At 42.6% G+C, this 24489-nt stretch overlaps 2 protein-coding genes across 2 annotated transcripts; one reads left to right on the top strand and one right to left on the bottom strand.

Annotated features, from left to right (window-relative positions):
* Positions 1-767: 767 nt before the first annotated feature.
* Positions 768-14389, bottom strand: LOC109973879 (ectonucleoside triphosphate diphosphohydrolase 7-like). Its single transcript, XM_020623733.1, has 13 exons — positions 14318-14389; positions 11695-11873; positions 9264-9469; positions 8132-8282; positions 7567-7670; positions 7306-7365; positions 6878-7026; positions 6356-6522; positions 5614-5815; positions 5219-5338; positions 5039-5124; positions 4019-4180; positions 768-3583 (listed from the first exon to the last, which is right to left on the bottom strand). Exons 1-13 carry the CDS (start codon positions 14387-14389, stop codon positions 3367-3369), a joined length of 1875 nt encoding a protein of 624 aa, XP_020479389.1. The 3' UTR covers positions 768-3366.
* On the top strand, positions 14285-23018 carry LOC109973892 (mitoferrin-2-like). Its single transcript, XM_020623760.1, is given in 5 exon segments — positions 14285-14859; positions 19472-19700; positions 20014-20070; positions 20810-21053; positions 21055-23018. Coding segments are annotated over 5 exon segments (1218 nt in total). The 5' UTR covers positions 14285-14511; the 3' UTR covers positions 21395-23018.
* The last annotated feature ends 1471 nt before the right edge of the window (positions 23019-24489 follow it).

The raw sequence follows: 24489 nt of genomic DNA, 5'->3' as shown, positions 1-24489 counted from the left end.
CTTGATGGGGTTGACACAATATGTTCTTTGATTCCTTGTGTGACCACCTGCAGGTGTTTATCCATTAATAAGATGACTGGCTCCTCTTTACAAACAAGAGTTTATAACTGTCTCGCATCTATTTATGGGAAAACCATGTGCTGCAGGTTACACCCTGAAGAAGGCAGGTTTTGTTTGGTGCTACTCGTGGGCTGTAACCTCCATTTGGAATATGTGAAACATTTTCTGTCTTCTAGATGCCATCCATCTTAATAAAGGCTTTTTATTTTACAGAACGCCTTTGATCCTCTTGTCCACCTGTTGATTTTTTTGTCCCCTTCTTCAAAAAGCATCTTCAGCTCCTAATTTGGAGCAGACCTCCTGAGCTCTCTGGTATTTCTTCTTCTATCCTCTCATTCTTTACCTTGGAAACGTTGAGAAAACGGATCCATTTAGTAGCTTTACTTTATACATCACATGATCCTTCTAATCAGAGAACAGCATTTTCCCAACAGTCATCAAATTATACATTTTTAAATGCTCATTGTCTCTGAGCTTTAAAGGAGCATGTTGTCCATATTAGCTTAAAAAGGTGAGATCATGTGAAACTGAACTGAACCAGAACTGCTGGATAATGAGACCTCAGAGTTTCCCATCCGACATGTGTCTGGGGCATAAATGCAACAGTTGTTCTGTGACACAGCAGTGAGGGAGTTACTGTATGTTGCACGAGTCTGCACCCACCACACCAAGGCTTCCTTATCTGCAGTGAATACAACAGGCGGAACATGAGTCAGAACTGATTTTATTACAAAATGGTCCTGTGTTGGATTGAAACTCTTTCTATTCATGTTGATATTAAAGGTACCTACATTAAAAACATCAAAGTCAGTGTCCCCTTCAGTGAAATTACAGATCAGCATTGCACAATACCCTGTACTGGTCCCTCGCCAGGAGTGGAAACATCAGAAGAGCAGCAGAAGTTCTAAAATCCACAGTGGGATGAAGCAATTTTAAGTTTCAGATCAACTGTAGAGTAACTGGTGGAATCCAAAATAAAGCCTGAAATGATACTAAAATTTCATGGTTGGCTGTTGTCAGCAGCTTACAGGGTCAGTAGCAGAGCACTTTTGAAGTAGAGATGTGGAGACGAAGGTTACAAATTCACACTGACAGTTTGACAAGGAAGCGTCAAGACTCATCTGTGTCAGGACGAACAGAAAAGAAAGGAGAACAGGAACGTGAAACATAACTGAAATCACATTTTAAAACTGAGAAACTGTTTCCTCCTTTAGCACATTAGCATCACAATACAAGTTACAAAAACACCGGGGTCATCATCGCTGAATGTGATGAGTCATGCCCCACACCTTGATTAGAATCAATAACATTAATTAGAAGTCATAATTCTGGACATAAAACCTCCCACTGTGGGATCGACACATGGCAGAACTTCTGAGGAAGTGTCAGCAGGCATCTTCACTCTGACGTATTTACATCGTCATGGTCGTTGCACAGCTGTATCAGCACATAACACGATGCCAAAGCCAAACAGGCTTCATTTACAGCTATGAGATACAGCAGTAGCTGGACAAACCAGACCCTTTTCCTCACGGTGAAGCTTGTTTCCTCAGCAGTGACCTTAAAAAAGTTCTCCTTGAAAACCTATTAAATATTTAACACATAGTGAAATGTTTTTCTGCCAGGCCACAGCATCCAACTTGGTCCGTGGGATAAGACAAGTTTTCCCTTTCGTGGAGTTATTGCACTGAGAAATCAGATGACATCTGCTTAAATCTGACCTCTGGGGTCTTTGCCTTCAGCACATTCATCCAAACACTAAGCAGATCTCTCCACTTATTTCAGCTGAAAGGCCTCTTGGCTCAGTCCTGGCTCTGATAAGAATCTGTGCTGGACGGGGTCTTGGCAGGACAACAGTGGCATTCAAGTATCAAAGCACAATCTTCGGCCGGAGCTGTGCGGATGACATCATCATCATCATGATTTCGAGGCAGTCATCCGATCGGAGCCTGGAGAGGTGCAGATGAAACACTATCTCCAATGGCAGGAAAGTGTTTCTGCACTCAGGATGAGAGCCCACCGCGATATCACCTCACACTGAAGTGCAATGCTAAATTAGTTTTGAGGGTGTGAACAGTTCAACTGTTAGATGGGAAGAGCAGGGTGTGCTGTTTCATCTCTAGGACTGAGGGTGAAGCCAACATCCATTCCCACCCAAACAACAGCTTCATCGCCTTTGCAGGTAGGAATGTTTAAACGTGTTACTGTTCACCAGGATGTGAGAGAGAAGGCAACACACAAATGGAGTAAAATGCACAAGAAAGAGATACACAACTGTACTTAATCTGAATTACTACTGTTTCAGTCATATCATCAAGCTAACATGCTAACATGAGCATGCTAATATTTACCATGTAATTCGTTCATGTGATACTGGAGTCGGTGTGTGACTTGTAAACAGGGTTTATGTTGACATCTATGTCTTCATTTTAAATGAAATGCTTCATAACTCCCTCCAGCTCCCCAGCCTCCTCCTGTATTAGCATTTAGTTTACCATATATTCTGAATGTTTTCAACATGCGTTCATGCTCCTTAAACACCGAGAGCTCAGGGATAGTCTGTGCCAAGCTTGTTTGAGCTTCACATGAGCACAGCCACCCCACCAAACTAAGATGCATGTTCAGTGGTTCAAACTCTGACATGAGAGTCCTGACTGAAATGATGTGAACAAATCTAGATGCCTCATATTAAAGTCTGTTATTCAGTCTAACTGTCATGTGTTGTCATACAATGTGAAGTGAGTCTCTGTGTGACAGTGAATACTAGCATGTTAGCCTTAATGTTACAGCTGAGGCTGACCACAGTTGTATTACGATTATGTATAAATATATATTGCAAAGATATTAATCCTAATAGGGTCACTGCTTTTTCTGCCCCATAGGCTTTCAGGTAAGGATGCTGCCCATATTCCTGTGCGTTCTCGCTGAGCAGTGAAGAGGTTAACTGTGACAATGAATCAGAATTAACTGTCCACACTACCTTGAAACTAGATCTGAGCAGCAAAAACAAAGAGTGGTTTGATCCTGTGATGCAGAGGTGATTCTTTTCATCCAAAATTGTGTTGAGGAGAAGAAAGTGAACACGGCGCCGGTCTGAGACGGGCTCTGTTTTTAAAACTACATGATCAAAGAATGTTCACAAGAGTCCGATTTCCAGACTCATTAAAACGTTTCTGTGCTGTGATGTTTTTCCACACTATAAAAGTTTGAGTCCTCCATACTCATGTTCCTTATTTTGGCTTCATGGTTACAGTAAATCAGATGTGCAGGTTATCGGTCTGGAGCCTACCATCACAGACAGATTTCTCAGGGGAGGAGGGCCTCTCCCTCCTCGGCCCAGAGAAGGTTCAGGGCCTCGGCCTGCCTCTGCTCCCGCTGGTGGATCCTCCGCAGGCGCAGGATGTAGAGCAGGATGGCCAGCACTACGACCAGGATGCAGAGCGAGAACAGGTGGTGGTTGTAGACAAAGGAGGAGCGCAGCCAGCTGGGGTGGCTCTGCCGCAGTGTTTCCTGCTGCAGGTCCCTGGAGAGGAGAACGTGAACATACACAGTGGCACATGGGTCTGTTTATGTGGCAGCCTTTCATTTTACTTAAACATCTCATTTATTCTAATGTCTAGGTCAAACGTAATTTGGTTAATTAAACATTATTTTATTGGCCCCTTTGGAAAAATGTGTTCTCTGCATTTCACCCATCTTATACATAAAACCCTGGGCTTTAGGGATTTTGTTTCACTCTCAGAAACAATTACACTGCTCATGCCTCATCTGAAACTAAAGGACTGGAATAGTATGTTTTCTTATATCAGGTCACACTTTGCATATTCCCATGAGAAAATGTGCAAAGTTAGGTTTGTTTCCTGAGTGTGAATGTGAAAAGGTTATTCAGTACAGGGGTGTAACGATCCACCGACCAACCAGCAATCTGATGTCCCTTTATTTTCACTCTGAGGCTTACCTGAGAGGCAGGAAGCGGGTTTTGAACAGGATGGCTCCCAGAGTCCACTGGACCTCTTTGTCATAAACCAGCTGGGCTGTTTTCAGACTAGCGTAATCGGTGGGGAAACGGAAACCAGAGTGCAGCACCTCGAACATCCAGGCCGACTTGAAGCACTGATACCTGGGTTAACAAGAGCAGCATGGTGGGTCAGAGACGGACACATGGGCGGATGATTACTCTGCAAATGTCTGCAAAGTGGCAGTGAAGATCAGCCTGTTGCACAGCTGCACCTCCAGCACTCTCAGAGCTTCAGTTCTATTTCACCCTGCACCACCTACAGCCAAGAAAGGTAACTGCAGCTTCCACCTGCAGATGGAGAACCATCAGTTTCTAACAAACACTTGTTAGTGAAATTCTTATGTCTCCAGAAAAGTAACACTCAGGCTCAGTTGTCCAGTGAGTTGAGGTGTTTGAAGATCAAGCCCCCCCACAATTTGCTGTGAAGCTAGATTTTATTTAAGAAGCAAAAATAAAGTGAAATAAAATATAAACTCTAACAAAATAGTTAAAATCTTCCTTGTTTTACAGCCATAAGCTAAAGTGAATTTATAGTTGAGTATTTAACATCCACTGGTTTGAGTAACTCATCCGAGCCCATTTTAAGAACAGTTTTTAGGTGACACAAGCATACAATCCTGAATCACATGTAAACACAAACACTTCCACTGCCTGTTGGTGGAGATACTGACACGTCAGCCTTTGCTCCTTCCCATTCCCACGAGTGGTGCAGGTTGGCAGATGTAGGACTAGTTGGACAATGACTGAACAGCTTCTCCTTGTGGAGGAATCTGCAGCTCGCTACACACATCGATAACAACCTTTCCACTAAAACCTATAGAATGAGTATTATCGCAGCAGTGACAACACGCACCATTTCCTATTCTTATGACAGAACCGTTCTAAACAGTAACTGGAAAAGGTTCTCTGGGGACATGCCGCTACGATGAAGACTCCTGTGATGAAGAGAGATGAACCTACTTGAGTCTGTTGATGTCGGCCTGCTGAGAGAAAAGCTGGTTGTCCAGACGCTGTTTCAGTTTTGACCACTTGGTAGAGCAGTAGTCCTGGTAAACGAAGAAAACACCAGAAAACAAACAGTGAGTAAAATTATATTTCACAGCCCATTTACTTAGGAACCATCTGTGTGTCTGTGGTTACTGTAGCAGCTCGGGAGTATTTCTCGCCGTGGTAAAGTCCTCCCATCCTCAGCACGTCCTCCATACAGTAATAAAACTCTGAGAAGCCATAGAACTCGCTGTTACTGAAGTTGATGGGAGCCTGAAAAAAAGGGATTAGAGGCATTGAAGGATATGTCATGCTTCATGAGACAGCAAAAGAAAGGATTTGGGAAAACTGAAGAATCTCAAGGAGTTTCCCTTTTAAAAACAGGATGCCAAAAGAAGTGAACACAACATACAGATCACGTGTTGTATTGATAGAGCAGTGATATTTGGCCACCATATCCTTTATGTACTAATAATACCCACGTAGGTAACAAGGTAAAATGTGTGATTTTCTATCTGTGCACAGTCCTGTGCTGAAACAATCCGCACCTGGTAGACGCCCCCTGGTGACATGGTGCCATTGTGGAGGCCCAGGAAGGGCCGTACAGCCTCCTGGCATCGGGTCCACTCACCCAGACCCCTCAGGTACAAGGTCTGGTTGTCCCTCACAACTGTGTCTGACAGGCCGAGCGGCAGACAGGGGTCCAGGTACGGTTTGTCTTCACTCAGGCCTGTCTGTGTGCTTAGAAGCCTGTTAGATGCAACACAAAGGAGGACATTCAGCATTTACAGTCAATCTATGGCCTAACTGTGATCATAATCATGAAAACAGATATTAACAAAAAGATCTATTGTAGACTTCAGCAGTTACAGCATCTTTACAAGATGCATTATTTGTTTAGAGATATTTATATAATTGACTTCAAATCAGTATATTTTATCTACTTCTACCACCTGCTTGGATTTTTTAAAATATATTTATTTATCTTCATGGTCCAAAGCAGGAAGAGCTGCACACTTCATTTCTCCCAGTCACAGGTGGTGGCAGGAGCAAAATGCCAGTGGGAAAATGACATCATTTTCACACATTTCAGTGAAGCTTAAAAGACTCTGATCAAAAAGGAAAACATTGAAGGGGGTTATGGGAAATGTAGTCTTGATTTTAAATAATACTGTTGGCTACCATTCACCTATTCTAGAGCATGGTCTCATTATTAAGATATCTAAGTTACTGTGGCTCTTTCGTGGCACGGTGGTCCTAAAATGTGTGCGTGAATGTGCGAATCTGAACCTGTTCTTGGCGAGTGTGTCGTTGACAAGCTGGTCCTCGTAGCGCTGCCTGGCCATGTTTCCTCCGAAGCCCAGGAAGGTGGTGACATAGACTCGGTACACGTGCTGCGTGTGCTCGACATCACAGCCCAGATTAAACTCTGCCAGCACACTCTTCCCAGCCTCCTCCTAGAAGACAGACATTACACTGATGGAGACCAGGCCAGTTATCTAAACTAACACAGGGCTCAGTATTAAGGTGATTTTTTAACATAGCTGAACCGTCAATCAATGGACTAAAACAGGGCTCAGTATTAAGGTGATTTTTTTTACATAGCTGAACCATCAATCAATGGACTAAGGAACTTTTCAGGCAAACATGCCAAATATTTGTTGGTTTAATCTGCTGTTCTTGGTCTTATATTACTGTAAACTGAAATTCACAGGTTTGTTTTTCACACAAAACGTGATGATGTTGATGCAGCCCTGACCAGTGACAGTTTTCCCAGGTTACAAAGACAGATCCCTGACTGCACCTCCTTACCTCCTGTGGTGAGTTAAAGGTGATGGCACTGGGCACCTCATAGGCGATCTGCAGTGAAGCTCCACCCATATCCATCATACCCACCGTGCGCCGCCTGCTGATCGGCTGCTGGTTCTGAGAGCCTGTTGTCACCTCGACTGTAGCGTCCACTGGGACACACAAAGATTGAACAAAGTTACGATTTAATTAATGGTCAGAAGTTAGGGAGTAGTAACACTAAAGACAGGAGAGGAATTATTTCTTTACTGTTTACCTTTTCATCTGATGAAAGTGGTATTGCGGAGGGTCAGAAGTTAGGGAGTAGTAACACTAGAGACAGGAGAGGAACTATTTCTTTACTGTTTACTTTTTCATCTGATGAAAGTGGTATTGCAGAACCAAACATTTGTGTCAGTTTCAGACACGTCTCGTTACACCTTCACAGTCACCTTCGTCAGCGTGATCAAAACGGCCCAGCACAAAGTTAATGCCAATCCACGCATATACTCCTTCAGGGTTGAGCAGCGGCAGAAACATGTCATCACACCACGGTGAGGAGAAACAAGAAACAGGCAGGCGGCAGTTAGAAATCACAGAATCAGGTTTATTTTCTGCCACAGTTCATGTTGCATTAATTCAGTAAACATACTGTATACTCAAACTAGTACTGGCAAGTAATAGCATCATAATAAGAAAACATGTCCCGTCACCTTCCTGTTTCCCAGAGATGACCTCTGTATGTGAGTGGGAAAATAGGAAGTCAAACTCCAGGGGAACATCAGTGACCAGGTCCTCCAAGATGGCCGCCTGCTGGCTACATACACAGAAACGAAACATAACATAGGTACAGAGTGTTGGACAAAATAACAGAAACACCCAATGGTGATATCTATTAGTCTAACACAGCTTTATAATATCTAATTTGTGGATTTTATTTTTGTAGATGTCAAAAAAAAGACAAAAATGTGCTGTGATGCAGCTGCACTGAAAGTGTTTCTGCTGCTTTTTATCAAAAATAACAGGAAATGGACTTTTCAGCAGGGAATCTGAATGAACCGTGATGTCGGAGCTTCTTGATGAGAAAACTGATACTTCAAAATAAATAAACAGAAAAGGCCAAATTGCTTATTATGGGAAGACTAGAAGTCTTAATTAACAAAGAACATTAAAAATTAACACATATCATGTACTATGGTTTGAAAAAAAATGTTACTGCACAAACCAATAAACAACAACAACAGAATCAGGCAGAGCGTGGCGTGCCGTTCCTCCTACCTCTCTGGCAGCAGCCTCATGCCAGCAGTACAGAGGATGTAGAGCGGCGTCTCTTTGTGTTTGCTCCTCGGAACGTGAGCAGCAGCGAAGCTGAGGAGAGGATGGAGGTAGTCACTGGCCTGCGTGGGCATCTTTGCCAGAGTGGAGATACCTGCAAGGACCAACAATACAGACAGTCTTCAGTATCCGTTCATGTATTTATATCACAAGTACTGTTTGCAGGGACAGCAGCACTGAAGACAATTCATAGTGTGGAAATTACCCAAGTGCCAAAGTGGCTTTAACTCGCTGCTCCTGGAACAAACCCAGTGTGTCTAGTCGGACCCCTGTGACTGACTGCTCCTCTGCACTCACTCACTCATTAATTAAATGGAGGCCATCAGAAACATCTCAACTCAAGATAAACTGAGCAACAAAAAACAGCTATAGAACAACCACTTGTCTCTTGTTTTAAACTTCTATTATTTTTCCTTCGCCTTTCTAAATGAGCTTTTTCCATGAATACATACTCCCTCTTATCTCTTTCATATGCTGTCTTTCACTTTTGTGGCCAAGAGCCAAAGGGACATTGAGTATCTATAATCCTATTTTTGGCACTGAAATGTTCAGAATGAGCTCTGAGTAACTGTCTGTGCTGTAAAGTGTCACAGTAAGAAAACAGGAATTGTTCCAACATATTTACGAGACGGTGTTTGACCAAGTCTCTGTAGACCTGTAGTCCTTTCCACCTCCGTTATACAGCAGCACTGGCACTGCACAACTCTGGTTTCAAATGCTTAGAAATACTGACATCAAATAAATAAAGTACTAGAGAATTGGTGCTGAACTGATTCTTGACATCAGTAATTGTTCACATTTCTTTCCCAGAGGGCTCTACAAAGAATGAGTCTTTAATGCACGGAGGAGTCCATGGCAAACAATGTTGTTTACCATCAGAGTCAGCAAATGGTTTTTCTGTTTACTGATTTGTCTGTTCTGAAAGCAACAACTTATATGAAGATGTTAAGGAATGAGGCAAACTTAAACTATAAAGCATGAGCATGGCTGATCGTTTCATAGAAAGCACTAGTCACATGGCAGAAATGATCACATGGAACAAAACAGTGGGACCAACTCGGCTCCAGCTCCTCACCAGGTTTGATCTTCTTGACAACCGGTTTGCGGTCATGGTCCTTCATCTGTCTGATGTCTAGCAGAGTGTGGGGGTTCCCATTGTGGGGGGGCCAGTAGTACACGAAAACCCGAGAGCCACTGCTGCCACAATCCACCACGATCCCATAATTTAGAGCAGGGTTGAGGACATCAGTGGCCTCCATGGACTCTGCGATGGAGAGGTATCTGGATGAGGACAAACATTATGAGATGAAGAACATACTCCTGCACAGAAACCAGCACTTACATACTGTATTTGTACGAAGCATAACTATCGATCATAGCTGAAGCATGTATAAAAAGGAGAGATCCACCTAATTAAGTGACCTAGAAAACTAGATCTTAAAATCTTTTTTTAGGTAAGTTAATATCTTGGGCCCATCCAACATAACAGAAACATAACATTCTATGTATTTAACTTACTCAAATTAATAACATCATTACTCTTTTGCAAAATGATCGCTGTGTATCTTATTGATAATACTGTTGAAAAACAAGTATGACCGCATGCATCTCCATAACAGTCAGCACAGGTTTAATTCACACTGACAACATCCACACAAGATATTCATCATCATGTGTGATGCTCTGGATAAAATCCTGGAGCAAACAGCAGAGAGAAGATGCCAGCGGGTGTAGGAGTCACATCTCAGTCTTCCTGAAAAATGGAGAGAAACGCCCACGGTGCTCTCTTCACTACTTTGACTACGTGTATTAAAATGCAAACAAAGACTCAGTCAAACAGAGATAGGAGGAGTTGTCAGGGGGGTCACAAGTAAAACTCCAGAGTGCCTTTACCTCATGCATCATCTCTGCAGCTTTATCTGTCCTTGTTTCTCATGTAAGCACCTGTAATTTTTCTCACAAACGCCAGGCTTAAAAAAAACACACACACACACACACACCGATAACTGGTCTCACAAAGTTGGTTTATCATCTCACTCTGTTTACCAAGGATTTTCCAGTCTAGCCTCAACTATATCAGATTTACATAAAAGATTTGTAATAAACAGCCAACCACAGACAAAGTAATGTTGAGTTTTACTGGGGCTGAAACAACATTTGACCAACCCATGTTTTTTTTTTATTAACAAGCAATATTTGTGACTGATAATCTTGAAATTCCTCTTACTGTTGGAGTAATGTTTTGACATGTGATTCCAGAACCTCCTCCATGTCTGTTACTCCCAACATGGCTCTCATTGCTAATTATGAAACGCACTTACTGGTGCAGCGTGTTCCAGCATGTCACCTTGCCTTTATATAAAGTAACATGCTTGGTTACATTTACAATTTTTAATGGTGCTTCCTCAGTCAACACTGGCTGGAAGATACTTTCAGAATGCTGCAAATGAAACTCACTTCCAAGACAATGCATGGAAAGAAAATAAGTCTCTTCAGTGTATCAACACTGGGATCTAAAGCTTATAAACCACTGTTGATCCCTGCTGATAGCAAATACAATTTATCAACATATCTTCTGTGCTTCATTTTAGCCTTCCATCCAGACTAAAACACTAGTTGTCTATTTTCCAGTGTGTATGCATCTTAAAACCTTGACTTGTTTCAGTGTTTATGGGGCTGTGGTAGGTTGACTGAGCGGCCAGGAATGTAGGAGACAGACTCGAAAAATACATCACGTTTCCTCAAATCAGTAAGTGCCAGCAAAGTACACATGCCAAACAAAAATCACTAAACAAACTAAATGGTTTAACTTCACATAACTGAAGAAAACTCAACTCAAAATAACTCAACGCAACTTACAGGCACGTGCACACCACTACACTTAGACTGCCATACTCCCAGCTGCTCCACCTCAGCTGATTAAGTAGCTCCTGGTACCAATCAACCCTATGACATCCTTGATGACATCAGAGAGCGTACGAAATGAGGAAGTGATTAACCTAGTAAATACAATCAAACATTCAACACACAGGTTAAGGCATTAGGAAACATACATGACTTAGCCTAGGGACAAGTGGAGTGTTCTCACCCACTTTGTCACAGGGGCAAAAAATAGCTTTGGTCTCAAAATTCAAATCTGTATTTCAGTTAAAGGGGCCCGACAGTAAGAAGGTTCCAGGTTCGAGCACCAGCCGACCCGGGGCCTTTCTGTGCAGAGTCTGCATGTTCTCCCTGTGCCTGTGTGGGTTCTCTCCGGGTACTCTGGCTTCTTCCAACAGTCCAAAGACATGCAGCTTAGGTTGACTGGCGACTCTAAATTGCCCGTAGGAGTGTGTACTTGTCTGTCTCAAAGTGTCAGCCCTGTGATAGACTGGCGACATGTCCAGGGTGGACCCCGCCTCTCACCCATTGTCAGCTGGGATTGGCTCCAGCCCGAAACGACCCTATTCAGCAATAAGCGGTACAGATAATGGATGGATGGATAATTACTACATCTGTTAACTCACTTGTTGACTCCGCCCCTGGGACGTTGCTGGGGACCCCACAGCTGCCTCTGGTAGGTCCCCAGAACAAGGAGGGTGGAGGTGATAGCAGCAGCAGCAGCAGCCGCTGCCTGGGAGCACAGCCCAGAGACAGCAGGGACACACTGCAGTACCAGGAGGCTGGCAGGCAGGATAAAGTGAGCCTGTGGAGAAAGATCAACAAAAGAGTACAATTAAAAGTGTGGACCATGACCATGAGGTCAAAAGGACATTATCCAGAAAAGTTAAAGCGCAAATCATGACGTTCCAAACATCAAGGCCTGTCAGAAAGTTCCAGGCTGAAACTGTTATCAGCTTGTTACCTTGCCATAGGTCCACGTTGGCAAATGTACAAGGTGTCACAGTCGTCACCTCATGGTGCCTGAAGTCTGATTAGGATCCTCTCCACGGGTGTGGCTGTTCTTATGCCTGAAGGGAAGAAGAGGGAAACAAGGCTCAATACTGTTCAACAGTGCTAGTTCACAGTTTATTATGAAGTTAAAAACAATGATGAAAGCACAAAAATAATGTTTTGGAAATACTCCTGCAAACACTTCTGACATTTTATAGACGGATTACTCAAGAAATCAACTGGCAGATGTATTGTTAATGAAAATAATTGGTATTTGGATGGTTGCAACACACTGTCCTAGTTTGACCTGTTTCACTGTTTTAATAATGTTTACACAGAGCTATTCTTTAGGGTAACAACTAACTGTTATTTTCATTGTGAATTAATGTGGCATTGATTATTCCAATGCTTGTATTGGTGGAGCAGGAACAAGCACAGTTTTTTGGAATTTTAGTTTTATGGATGGCTCCAACACTTAACCAAATATTAGAAAAGCTGCCCAATAATTTTCTGTGGACCATTATTAAATGACTAATCATTTAAGTTCTACTATTTTTTTATTTGTTTCTTATGTTACTTTACCGCTGCAACACAGCAATTTCCCACAGGCATCAACAAATCCACCTATTTCTCCAACATACTTGATCTATAAAACGACTTTACTGTACGTTTTGTAATATTCTTTTCTCTCCTTATAGTCTATTTGTGTCACTTTCCTCTAAAATGTTGTAACAATGTTGTATTACCCCAGTTTTTTTCCGTATAGGCCATTAGTAAATCCCAGTAACCGGCTTATCTCCCAGTCATGTAAGATAAAACGGTTGCATAAACTGTGAATACTCGGACTATTGCACGTATCAAACACACTATGAATACATGTTAGCTATATATTATCTACGCTGGCTAAAACACTAGATGCCGCGGTATCGAACGTTATAAATGTACCAGCTGTTTAGACACAAGCCGGTGATCTATTAACTATGCTACGTAACTGTTCTGCCTATGCTGCCTGAGGTAGAGGTTAAGGTTAGCGACTCCAGTGACTCACTACTAAGGTAGCTTACCTCAACAAGGTAGCATAACTTCTCAGAACGCCGGCTAACGGTATTTCTATGAGCCACTAATAACGTTTACAGAGTATCCATATGCTACCGTTCTGAGTTATACAGTTAGCTTACCTAAAGAAGCCTCTCCTCCGCCATTATACTACGCACGTCGGTAAATTAGCTGCTTCTTCGACAGAAAGGATTATAAAATGTTTACTTCGTTCACTGGATTTCTCGAGAATTAGTTTAAAAGACGAGGAGGAAAAGGAATGACCGAAATGGAAAACGAACCAGCTTCCGATTAGCCCTTTGAATACGTCATCGTCATACGTAAACACGTACGGATATGGGTATGGGTGTGACTATCCGAATAAGAAAAACAGCACCACCTGTTGGACGACTGCTAGAAGTACAAATACAAACCAGTACTCAACTACTGTAAATGTAATGGAAACCTAAATTTAAAACAACTTTCAGGTGCAGTACTCCCATTACAGGAGGGAGTGAGCTCTATAGTCACAGAGTGTGTGGCTCTTTAGGTTGTTGTAGCCCATGAAAAGGGGAGTTTAACCCTCGATGCCATACAGGGTGCGGCCCTGTTCAATCAAAATATACTTAAAGTACTAAAGGTAAAAGTACTCATGCAGAATGCCACGTTTGACATTAGTGTATATCATAGTGTATTATTGGATTAAAATTATTAATGCATTATTGTATTCATAACTTTAGGCTTCAGCTAGCAAAGGGGGGCTAGTTTTAACTAGCTTAACCTTATAATTTGCATAACTGCTGGGCAGTTTATGAATTTTCAACCAGGGATCAATAAAGTCTTATAGTTATACTGTATTTTGTTATTAATCTGATTCTGAAAAATAACTAGTAGCTATTTAAAATGATAAAATAGGCCTAAATGTAGTCAAATAATTTGCCTCTAAAATATAGTGAAGTAAAAGTATGAAGCTGCACAAAATGAAAATACTCAAGTAAAGTGCAGATACCTCAAAATTATACTTAAGAACTGTACTTGAGTAAATACCCTTAGTTACTTTCAACTGCTCATGTTGTTCACGTGACCTTCTTACAACGTGGTCAACGCCCACCGATGTTGATGTCCTCCCACTTTACCTGCCCCGCCTAATTTTAAAGACCACATTGGTCAATTGAAGGACTGACAGTCAGTTTAGCCAATCAGCTTCAGCTTCTAGTGTACCTCACTGACAAACTTACTCATGAGCTCCTCTTCCTGCATGCTCCCGGATTTTGTGTAGCTGCCCGATTGCATGGTAGCGACCCGCCAAGGCTTACTGCGGTGAAACATTCAGGAACCGCGAAGAGTATGCTAAGGCGGGTTGCCTGAGACGTCGATTTGAACTTACCTGACGGACTTAATTCATTTCCATATGAATGGAAGCGGACGGTTTCGTCTCTAGACGAACCTCCGCGGAAACACCGGGAGTCGACAGCCGGGTCGCAGGCGCTGCAGCCGAGGCAGAGTTTCGATGGCTGGGTGGCAGACTCCTGGGCGCCACGGGGAGACTTGTCGAGTCCTTTTCATCGAGGATGGCTGGGGAACAGGACTTTGCCCCGGTTTTGGATCGACCGACACCGGAGACCTCCACCTCCGTCGAGCCAGAAATAACGTTAGACTATGAAGGACTGCCTCAGGGAATAGCCACCAGCACACACATGTTGGCTGGAGCTGTAGCTGGAATCATGGAACACTGCCTTATGTATCCCATCGACTGTGTCAAGGTATCAGAGCAAAGAAACACAAAATCCGGCTCATTTAAAGACCTTTAGGCCCAGTTATGCCACATTGAACGCAGCCACTGGTTGCATATACCTCAAGCAGCGCTAGGCCCGAATATTAGTCTGAGTTCGATTAGCCTAGCTAGAAGCTAACAGCGGTAACCTTGCTATTAGAGGTCAGTTAACGAAAGGTAACGTTACCTAAACAGAAAAAAAAAACTCAGCATGGTCAAAGTGAATGTGTAAACACTACTGGGAATGTTGACCTCCTTTCGTATAGTTAGATATTTGGTTAATAACAAAGTGTTAGGTTTGACAATTGGCTACTCTCTCTTGCAACATGCTACACGCACCAGCATAGTAGCTAAGCCGCAGTTGCCCTGTCATGCACCCATTATCGGACACTGCTTAGCTAACTCTTTTCTCTTACAGGTCGTAGCCTATACTAAATCTTACACCTCGATGCGACACTGTTTTTAAAAAGGCACATTTCAATGCTCCTTACAGGTCGTAGCCTATACTAAATCTGACACCTCGATGCGACACTGTCTTTAAAAAAGGCACATTTCAATGCTTGTTGTCTTTAAATAGGCATATTAATGATTTAGGCTATACAACAATTTGCAGCCCCACAACCTTGTCATAATCCTAATTCAGTTGGACATGGACATGTTATTTAGTTTTCATGTTTCACCCTCTGATCTTGGCACTTATTGTTGGGGAATGCAGGTCATGAAAGGACTTGGCTATGTGCCCTACAGTGAAAACAGAGATTCACAATTTGTCACAGCACCAAACAAATTATCACAGGTTTACTAAATGAAGATGAATGTGTGGCTTGAAGTTCATTTGCATTGCAAACTATTAGAAGAGGTCGTGTTAATTGTGAAGCAGCGGAAATAGTAGATGAGTTGTAGAAGAGGTCGTGTTAATTGTGAAGCAACGGAAATAGTAGATGGTTTACTCAGATGAGTTATCATTCACTAGATCACCAGTCTGTAGTCCAGGTGAATTAACTCTTAAATGACATTGATGTGGAAGAAGCATTTGTGGTAGTGTGCACAGGTGTTCAGCCATATTTGCAGGTGTGAATTTCTAGATTTCATAATCAGTTTTATGATTACCCAACTATCTCTCCATGTCAAGGTCAAAATTAACCTTTGTACCAAGCATGGAGTAGGTCCTGTTCATTTTCATGAGTTATACTTCAGCATGTGTGTGTTTGGGAGTGCAATTGCATGAATGGTTTGGAAGCGCTTTCAGCGTGCCCGCATTGCATAGAAGAGCACTATATAAGTCCATTTACCGCTCTCCAACAGATTCTGAAATTTGACCTTTATCTCTGTGCTCATGACTTTCTCACTGAGTTCAAGTTACACATTACTTATTAATTCTCATGGGTATGTAGTGTAACTACACTGGGAGAGAGACAAAAAGTAGGCTCAGTGATGCCATAATGCATATCAAATTCCCTTTTATTAGGAGGGGGATGTCAGCAGATGCCATTGCCCCACAATTCTGTACATGACAGAGCTCGAGAAGCTGCTTGGAAGCAGAAGAAATTAAACGTCTTCACAAAATGGAACAAAAATCTGTTATTTCCTGTTGTACAAACAGAAATGAACCCTGACTTCCTGTATTGTAAGTAGGAAAGAATTTTATTTATAGAGAAGCATAACGGTACCTTTTTAACTTTTTAGTTTGTAATTGTGTCTCAGCTTCTGTGTCAGATGAGGAACCATTTATTGCACTTGAACGTGAGCTGACCGTACTAGTCAGTATTCTGGACTCCTGATTCAGCTGCCTGATCCCAAACCATTTCTCACCACCAGAAAGTTTTGACTGATACTGCAACAGCTTTTTCTTCCAGCAAGGACACTTAAATTAGAATTAGAAATGTCTGATCAAAATGCAGTTGAGACACGCCAAGTAGTCTTCATGTTTCAGCTGGTCTTTATTATCCAGCCTCTTGCTGTTTCCTCATGTTACATCAGATGATCAAGAACAAACTGTTCTCAGTGGTTTCCCTGAGCAGCAGCCAGTCAAACACTGCTCTTGTTCACTGCAGAGCCTTGATGATTAATTTACCCAGTTTATAGCCTTTTGGGGGGAAAACAGCCTTAAGCCTGACCAGCCTTTGTTCACAGGACCGGTTTCTATTGCAACATTTTGCTTTAGGGTCACATCATGCACAGTGAGCTTCAAGTTTCTCATGTCTGAAAATATTACAGCACTTATAGTTCTCATTGATTATGTGTGTGCCATATTGCATTCAGTGTTTTGATTAACAGCTGTACAACAGGCTTGAATATAAAAGAATATTGAATTCTTATTATCCATATAGTAATAGGCAGATATTGCCATTTTAAATGGTCACATAATAGTTTGAATGCTTGTTAAATTGCATCATTATATATGTGTATGTAATTACGGAAAGTCAAGAAAGATGAGGTTATGGTCAAGTTTCTTTCCAAATACAAATGTCGACGGTTCCTCATTCATTGAAAGCACTAAGACTAAACCTCCACCCTACAGTTCTAGCTAAATGTCCAGCTTGGCAGCATGTCGAGCAATAAATCCCTAACAACAATCAACATGCTTGAGTTTTATTCAAATGCCCTGGTGCCTTTTTAGTTGAATGTTCATAAAATAAACTGCAGGTGTGATTGCAACTGAAGAAGAACTGAATGCTTTTTAATTCTTTTTCTGATGTTTTTGTTCCCTCTCTGTTCCAGACTGTGGCTGAGACTGGTCGAAGTAGGAAGGAAGTGTGCTATGAGTTTTTGTGGGTGATGATTTTTTAGGGAGTCGTTTTGGTTTTCATAGCAGTAATATGTTGTGGAGCACATCCTCTGCCAGGGTTTCCTTATTTTCGCAATCTTAACTTCCTTTTGCTGTCACAGTGGTTTGGCCACTGTCTTTATTTACTAGTTGGTATGATGCTTCATGCTCCACACATTTCAGACTGTTACCTCATAGCTCTAAGGTTTCTAAAGAGTTTCTTAACAGCAAGCCGAACAGCACAGCTTCAGTGAAGTCCTTTAGTTGAGAGCATCAAGTCTGTTGCACTTCTGACCAAACCTAGCAGGACTGCTGGGTCAAGGTGTCCGGGCACCACGCTGCATTTCCCCTCATTATTGTCACTGCAGAATGCAAGCTTCAACCGTGGCATGCTGGCAAAAAACAACTGGGGTCAAGTTTCTCTTTAACTCCTCTTGTATAATGCTACACTACAAGTATTGCTACCAGGGTTAAAAATAGGACTGGACGATAAATCGTTTTGTGAGCGTGATTTAGATCCACATGATGTTACGCACTCCCGCTATCGGTTAACGCAGCTTAGTGAGGAACCTGTCCTTGTGGTTTAATGCAAGGAATCTCTGTGTTAATGCAAACACAGCAGAATCATTGTTATGTGAGACTGAGATCACACAGAGATCTAAATCACACTCTCAAAACGATTTATCGTGCAGTCCTCGTTGAAATCAAGCTGCTCGGATGTTTGTCAGGTACTGAATGCCCTCCTTCACTTCTCAGTCATGCATAATACCATGCGTGACATGAGCAAGTGAGTGACTAAATCCTGGCAGTGTTTTAGCTGTTCCTGTGACACGTTCTCATGATTGCTACTTCTTGACAAATCAAGCTTCAAAATGGCGCCAGGCGTTCAAGCCTCAGCTTCTCCAGAGTCCAAGTATAAGGTTCATGGCAGGGTATTAATGTCCACACACTGGTGACTGGTCTGCTTGTACATACTTGTAGCTTTCTGTTTCAATGGTTTTTAACTAATTTGCAGTCATACTGAATTTAGCCAGTTGGTTGAGACAAGGGAGGCTGCATCATGTCCGTGTAACTGAGACCAGCCAGGCTTCCCCTTCCATTTACCCCTCGGGGAGGGCGTAGGCACTTGTGGCTTGTTATGAAAAGTTTTGGAATTGCATAATCTTAGTCTGGAGGTTTTGAATCATGTTTGAGATTTATGATTTGTGACATAAATGCAGTTGTTTCTGTCTCTGTGTTGAGTTGAAGAACAGCTGTGGCCGCTGTAAATAAACGGTGGCAGACGTTGGTGTGATTTGTAGTCGACAGACTGTCAGAGGCATGTAGGCACTACAGGGACACAGACACAAACGCGCTGCACAGAAGGTGTACACTGTTGTCAGACTGCTGCCTGTTTTGGTTGTCCCAACTTGTCTTTCCTTTATGTAGGAGGAGTTATATTTGTGTTCTCATTAAGTTTGTGTTCTAGCAGAAGCACGTCTGTAAGATTTATTTAAAATTAACTCAGTTTCTTGTTAAAGTCACAGTTTAAATTTAAGAGTTTTTCCTCTTATCAGTTTTGGACTTTTCCTTCTGATTTTTGATTGTTTGCACCTTGCTCTTGCATGGCCTCCATCTGGCTTTTTCCAGTATTAGTACAGTTGATATGATAAAATGTTATGTCCCTGTTGAGGCCAGTATGCTGTGATGATGCTGGAAATGCAAATTGCTCTGTTCACAATCAATCAGATGCTCTTACAAAGTAAAAGTAATTCGGTGCAGTTTTTCAGTAGAGTTCATAATAATAATTCACTATCTGTTTTCCGGTGTATTTGTATGTTTTCTCTCTCCCCAGACTCGTATGCAGAGCCTGCACCCCGAGCCAGGAGCCCGCTACAGGAACGTGATGGATGCCCTGCAGCAGATTGTGCGGACTGAGGGTGTTTGGCGTCCCATCAGAGGGGTAAACGTGCTGGTGGTGGGCGCGGGGCCTGCCCACGCTCTCTACTTTGCATGCTACGAAAAGATCAAGTTCTTGCTCAGTGATGCCATTCACCCAGGTGCTAACAGCCACTTTGCAAATGGTAAGATACCCCTAAAATGAACTGTTCTTTCATGGTATCTAAATTTTACTCTAAGCAACTTTTTCCAACCTATTAAATAGAATAGAGAACAAATATAATGAGAGGGCGCTAATGCAACTGGCAAACATGTTATATGTTTAGTGTAAAGAAGCCAGATTTAAACAAAGCTGTAGCTGTGGGTGACAGATATTTTAACCAATAATTTAAGATGCTTGCTTAGAATATTATTGTCAGTTTGGTGTTAATGGAGGAGGAAGGAAACTGGACCTTCTTGTGGCCAAGGCTTTAACTTCCTCTTCGCTGTGCTCTGCAGGAGTGGCAGGCTGCATGGCCACAGTGCTGCACGACGCCATCATGAACCCAGCTGAAGGTAAAACCTCCTCTTCTTTGCTTGTGTTAGCTCACCTGCATCACACACACACAGTCCAGTCTGCACAGTGAAAACATGCTGTTGGATTTGATTTTTTTATAGATAAAAATAAAAGACAACTACAGAAAATCTCTGCAATTGTGCATTTCTACCATCAGGACACTTGATGGAGCTGTAGACTCAACTGTGTCAAAACTGGAAAACCTAATGTTGCTGCAACAAAAAAAAATCCATCTAAATTCTGTGAAATATGTTTATACCTCATCGCATTGCAACATAATATTAGTGAGTGTAGTTAAGTTTTACAGACTGTTTGCATTGTTTGAACAAAAACCCCACTGAGCATAGTTCTGGGTCACAGCTAAATTAAAATCTTTTTTACTGTAATAGAACCAGCTCCTATCACAGGATACTCAGGATAAGCTGGCACATATAAAACTAGCAGGTCACCAGGATGAACCTAAGATTGATCAAGTTTTACTGAATATGATATTAGTTTTTATTTTGTTAATTTATGGAACTTTTGGTCCTCGTATTCTACCCATTGATTATTTAACAAACTAAGGTGTTTTGTGGTCAGATAGTTTGGTTTCACCTTCTGACTGAATAACTTACCTTCCTGTCTAGTGTTCCTCCTTCTTCGGTTTTATCCATCCATCCATCCATCTTCATCCTCTTCCTCTTGGGTTTTATTTCATTCCTAATTTCTTCTCCCTCGTATCCCCTCTTTTCTTTTCAGTTGTGAAACAGCGAATGCAGATGTTCAACTCGCCTTACCGTGGTGTGTTGGACTGTGTGGGCTCCTTGCTGAGACATGAGGGCCTGGCCTCTTTCTACCGCAGCTACACCACTCAGCTGACCATGAACGTGCCCTTCCAGGCGCTCCACTTCATGACCTACGAGTATCTCCAGGAGCTCCTCAACCCCCACAGACAGTACAACCCTTCCTCCCACGTTGTGTCTGGGCGCCGGGCTGGGGGACTTGGCCACTACTCCACTTGACGTCTGCAAGACGCTCCTCAACACCCAGGAGGCTCGGGCCATACATGTGATCCAGGCCGAGGCAGCTACAGCAGCTGGAGCTGTTGGGGGAGCCACCGCTTCGGCCTCTGCCAGAAGCCACATCTCTGGTCTCGGTGAGGCCTTTCGGACAGTGTACAGGATGGGAGGCACGCCGGCATTCTTCAAGGGGGTCCAAGCCCGGGTCATTTACCAGATGCCCTCCACAGCCATCAGCTGGTCTGTCTACGAGTTCTTCAAATATATCATCACCAAACGGCAGCACGAGAGACGGCTGCATGGAGACCGTGACGGAGACAAATAAGCACCTGGCACTAGGACTGGGTGTCAGCAACACAAAGGTTTATTGCACCATGCCGATCACTGGTATCGTGTGAAGGTTTGAAGAGCTCCAGATTTTTAGGTTCTTTGAGAAGAAAGTCAGATGCAGGGCAAAAACTCTTTCATCTTGTTTACTGGTCTAGTTCATAGCAGGTGAAAACACATAGACAAGTTGTCTGATGTGGGTTTGACAAATGTCCATCAGTACCCGTCTATAGGAAGAAGTCCTTGAAATCACTGACAGGAGGTCTGGTTCTATGAACCAGCCCCATTAATTTCTGATACTATTTTTCATTTAGCGTTCAGCTTTCAAAGGTTGAGTCTGTCCCTCACTTCCTTTTGACCACCAACAGGGTAGTTTGTTTTATCTCCAGGACATAAAATTAACAAAACAGAGTCTAAGGTTAAAGTGCTGAATTTAAGCTTTAATTTGAAGGTGTATACTTTCACTTCCACTTAACTGTGTAGACATTGTAGCATTTTTTATACATATCCCCCAAAGGGATTAAAAGGGCTAATAGTCCTGCAGTGGAAAAACACTCAAATACTTTTAAAGCTGAAAGTCAGCAGTTTAACCTCGTAGTTACAGTCCTCGGTGTTTAGTACAGAACCAAAACAAAAATGCATTTCTGTCCAAATACTTCAGAACCACAGTGTGCACCAGGTTAACACTGCTCTTGGAACTGCATATGTCGCACTTCTGCAAAGTACTAAAACCACGTTACCTTCTGACCACAGGGGGGCGCACTGCTAAGCTGCTGTACCAAATGGAAAAACAACTTGGTCCTTGGTTTACAAAATTGTAACCTGTCACCAAACTGGAAATGTTCTTATTTCACAGAGAAAAGTGTTTTAAAACCAAGTAGCAACTTTTTCCTTCTATAGTGAATATGTTGTGTTTTGGAACGAAATCTTTTATTACAGACAGAACAAAAAAGGCAAGAGAAGGCACCTTAGACAATCACTTTTTTGTCACACAGCATCTTAGCACTTAATTTCTTTATCATTGTTAGGCAAAGTAACTTAGACACAAGTACAGAGACTACATCAGCTACTCCTGCACATGACTTCAGTTAGCCGCCATGCATCCAACGCACAACTACTGCACAGAGATCCTTAGATTGTTATGAAGCCATAAAGCTGGAAATTGTACATAATATATATTAATGTAAGCAAATATAGGACCCCCCAATGAAATAACCAGCTAAGTTTCAGAGTTAACTTGTATGTTGATTATACAAATGTTATGATGTACAAGTTTTATTGAGACTGTGGTGTAAAAAGGCAGGTTTTTGTAGGAAGCACACAAAGCCCTCATGAAACGTAGCTAAAGGGAAAACCGTTTCAGACCACGTGCATCAAATGGATGAATTTACACATGACTTGTAGTGTTTCTCATGTTAAACCACATTTCAACCAAAGACAGAGCAATAGAGAGAAACAGGAGACGAACTGGTGGTTTGTCAGACGGCAACACTAATGTGAAATGCTTGAACACCGTCTGAAAGTGACACCTGTTTTTTGTGAATTGTAAATAAACTCGCTAAGGCAGCTCCTCGCAGAAGCAGGGTCTTCTCTTGGTGCTGGCTCTCCAAGCGCTGAGAGAATTTAAACTTGTCCGGTTGTCTTCCTTTTCCTCATCCTCACTTCTTTCAACAGGATGCAACCAAAAAAGCAAATGAGATGCTTGATGGAACTTTTCTCCAAAAGCAAAGGGGCTGGTTTCTCTGGTGTTGGGGCAGAGACGCACCAAGTCGATGGTCTGCCACCATCAGTGGGCGTCTATCTGGGCTCATGTTGAATCTCGGGCCTTGTTGGTGAGAGAGAGAGAGACCATGCTGGCTGTTCAGCTTACCAAATCAATGCATGAGGAAAAAAGGTTTGGCAAAGCCCCTTCAGCCTGTGGCCGTAGTCTCTATGATTTCAGCCATGTAGTGTAGTTTTTCACCTCCACAACCTCCTTTTCTTCTTCCAGAACCAAAAGAGCAAAGAATGGTAGTGGGGTTTGCAACTTCTTATCCGACATATTCTCAATTGGAAGCAGCTGTGTTGAAGAAGCGCTGCTTTGTTTATAGCTTTATACGTCTTTCCCTTTATGAATGATGAATGCGGACACCGCCACCTGCTGGTAGGCGAAGTTATTTCTGTTATGCAGCTGCAGAACACGCATGCTAGTCGGTGGTTGGCTGTCATCTGTGTGGTGTGTTCAAGTGTCACTTTTTCAACTGGACTGGCCCAGACAAAGCTGACATGAGGCGTCGCAGAGGTCGGCCTTCGTCGCTGCGAGTTCTTTCACGTTGGCTTGGTGAGTCTCTGCCCTCATGTCTTACTGTAACAGACCCCAGTGTCAATCATCAGGGTGGGTTCATCTTATTTGGAATAAAGTGACATCTGTGGCTGTATTTGGACACTTACAAGGCTCTAGTGGTGGCATATTTTTCTAAAAGCCTCTTTATTCATGTTTTCTTTTTTCCCCAACTGACTATTGCAGAAGTAGCTCACGGACTGGGAGTTGATTTACTGATCAATGCATAACAAATTGGTTTATTTCATAAACAAAAAATATATGTATGGGAATTGCTTAATAATGGCTTAGTGGTGACAGAACAAGGCTTTGGTTTAGATTACAAATAGAGGTTTTATGTCCTCCAGGGCTTCCGTAGCTAACCTGTCCTCAGCAGGTACATGTATAGTCTGCTACTGACAGGCAGGGATCATAGAGAGACGAGCAGACTGATGGAAAGCACCACCTCCAGCTTCCCTCTGCAGTGGATCCTATATCACCCAAGGCCTCGTGTTTGTTGTTGTTTCTCACACCCGACAAGCTAAAATCTTTCATGTATCCTGTGTCAGTTTAACCCCCTGAAAACAACAGAGAAAGGAAAAGGATAGCGGGGGGGTAAAGTGACACAGGATACATGAAAGACAAGACTGGAGCTTGTTGAGCACTGAAACGTGAGGCGATCCATTTAGTTGGACAGGAAGGTCTTGGCAAGTGAGGTCAGGCCCTCATCTGGAGGGTGCACGGCAACAGGCCTGGTCAGAGCCAAGGTCGCCATAGGGCGTGTGTGTGTCACT

The sequence above is a fragment of the Monopterus albus genome, unplaced genomic scaffold (assembly GCF_001952655.1).
Source record: "Monopterus albus unplaced genomic scaffold, M_albus_1.0 scaffold309.1, whole genome shotgun sequence".
Taxonomy (NCBI): domain Eukaryota; kingdom Metazoa; phylum Chordata; class Actinopteri; order Synbranchiformes; family Synbranchidae; genus Monopterus; species Monopterus albus.
Note: the sequence above shows the minus strand (reverse complement) of the source record. Positions and strands in the feature narration are given on the sequence as shown.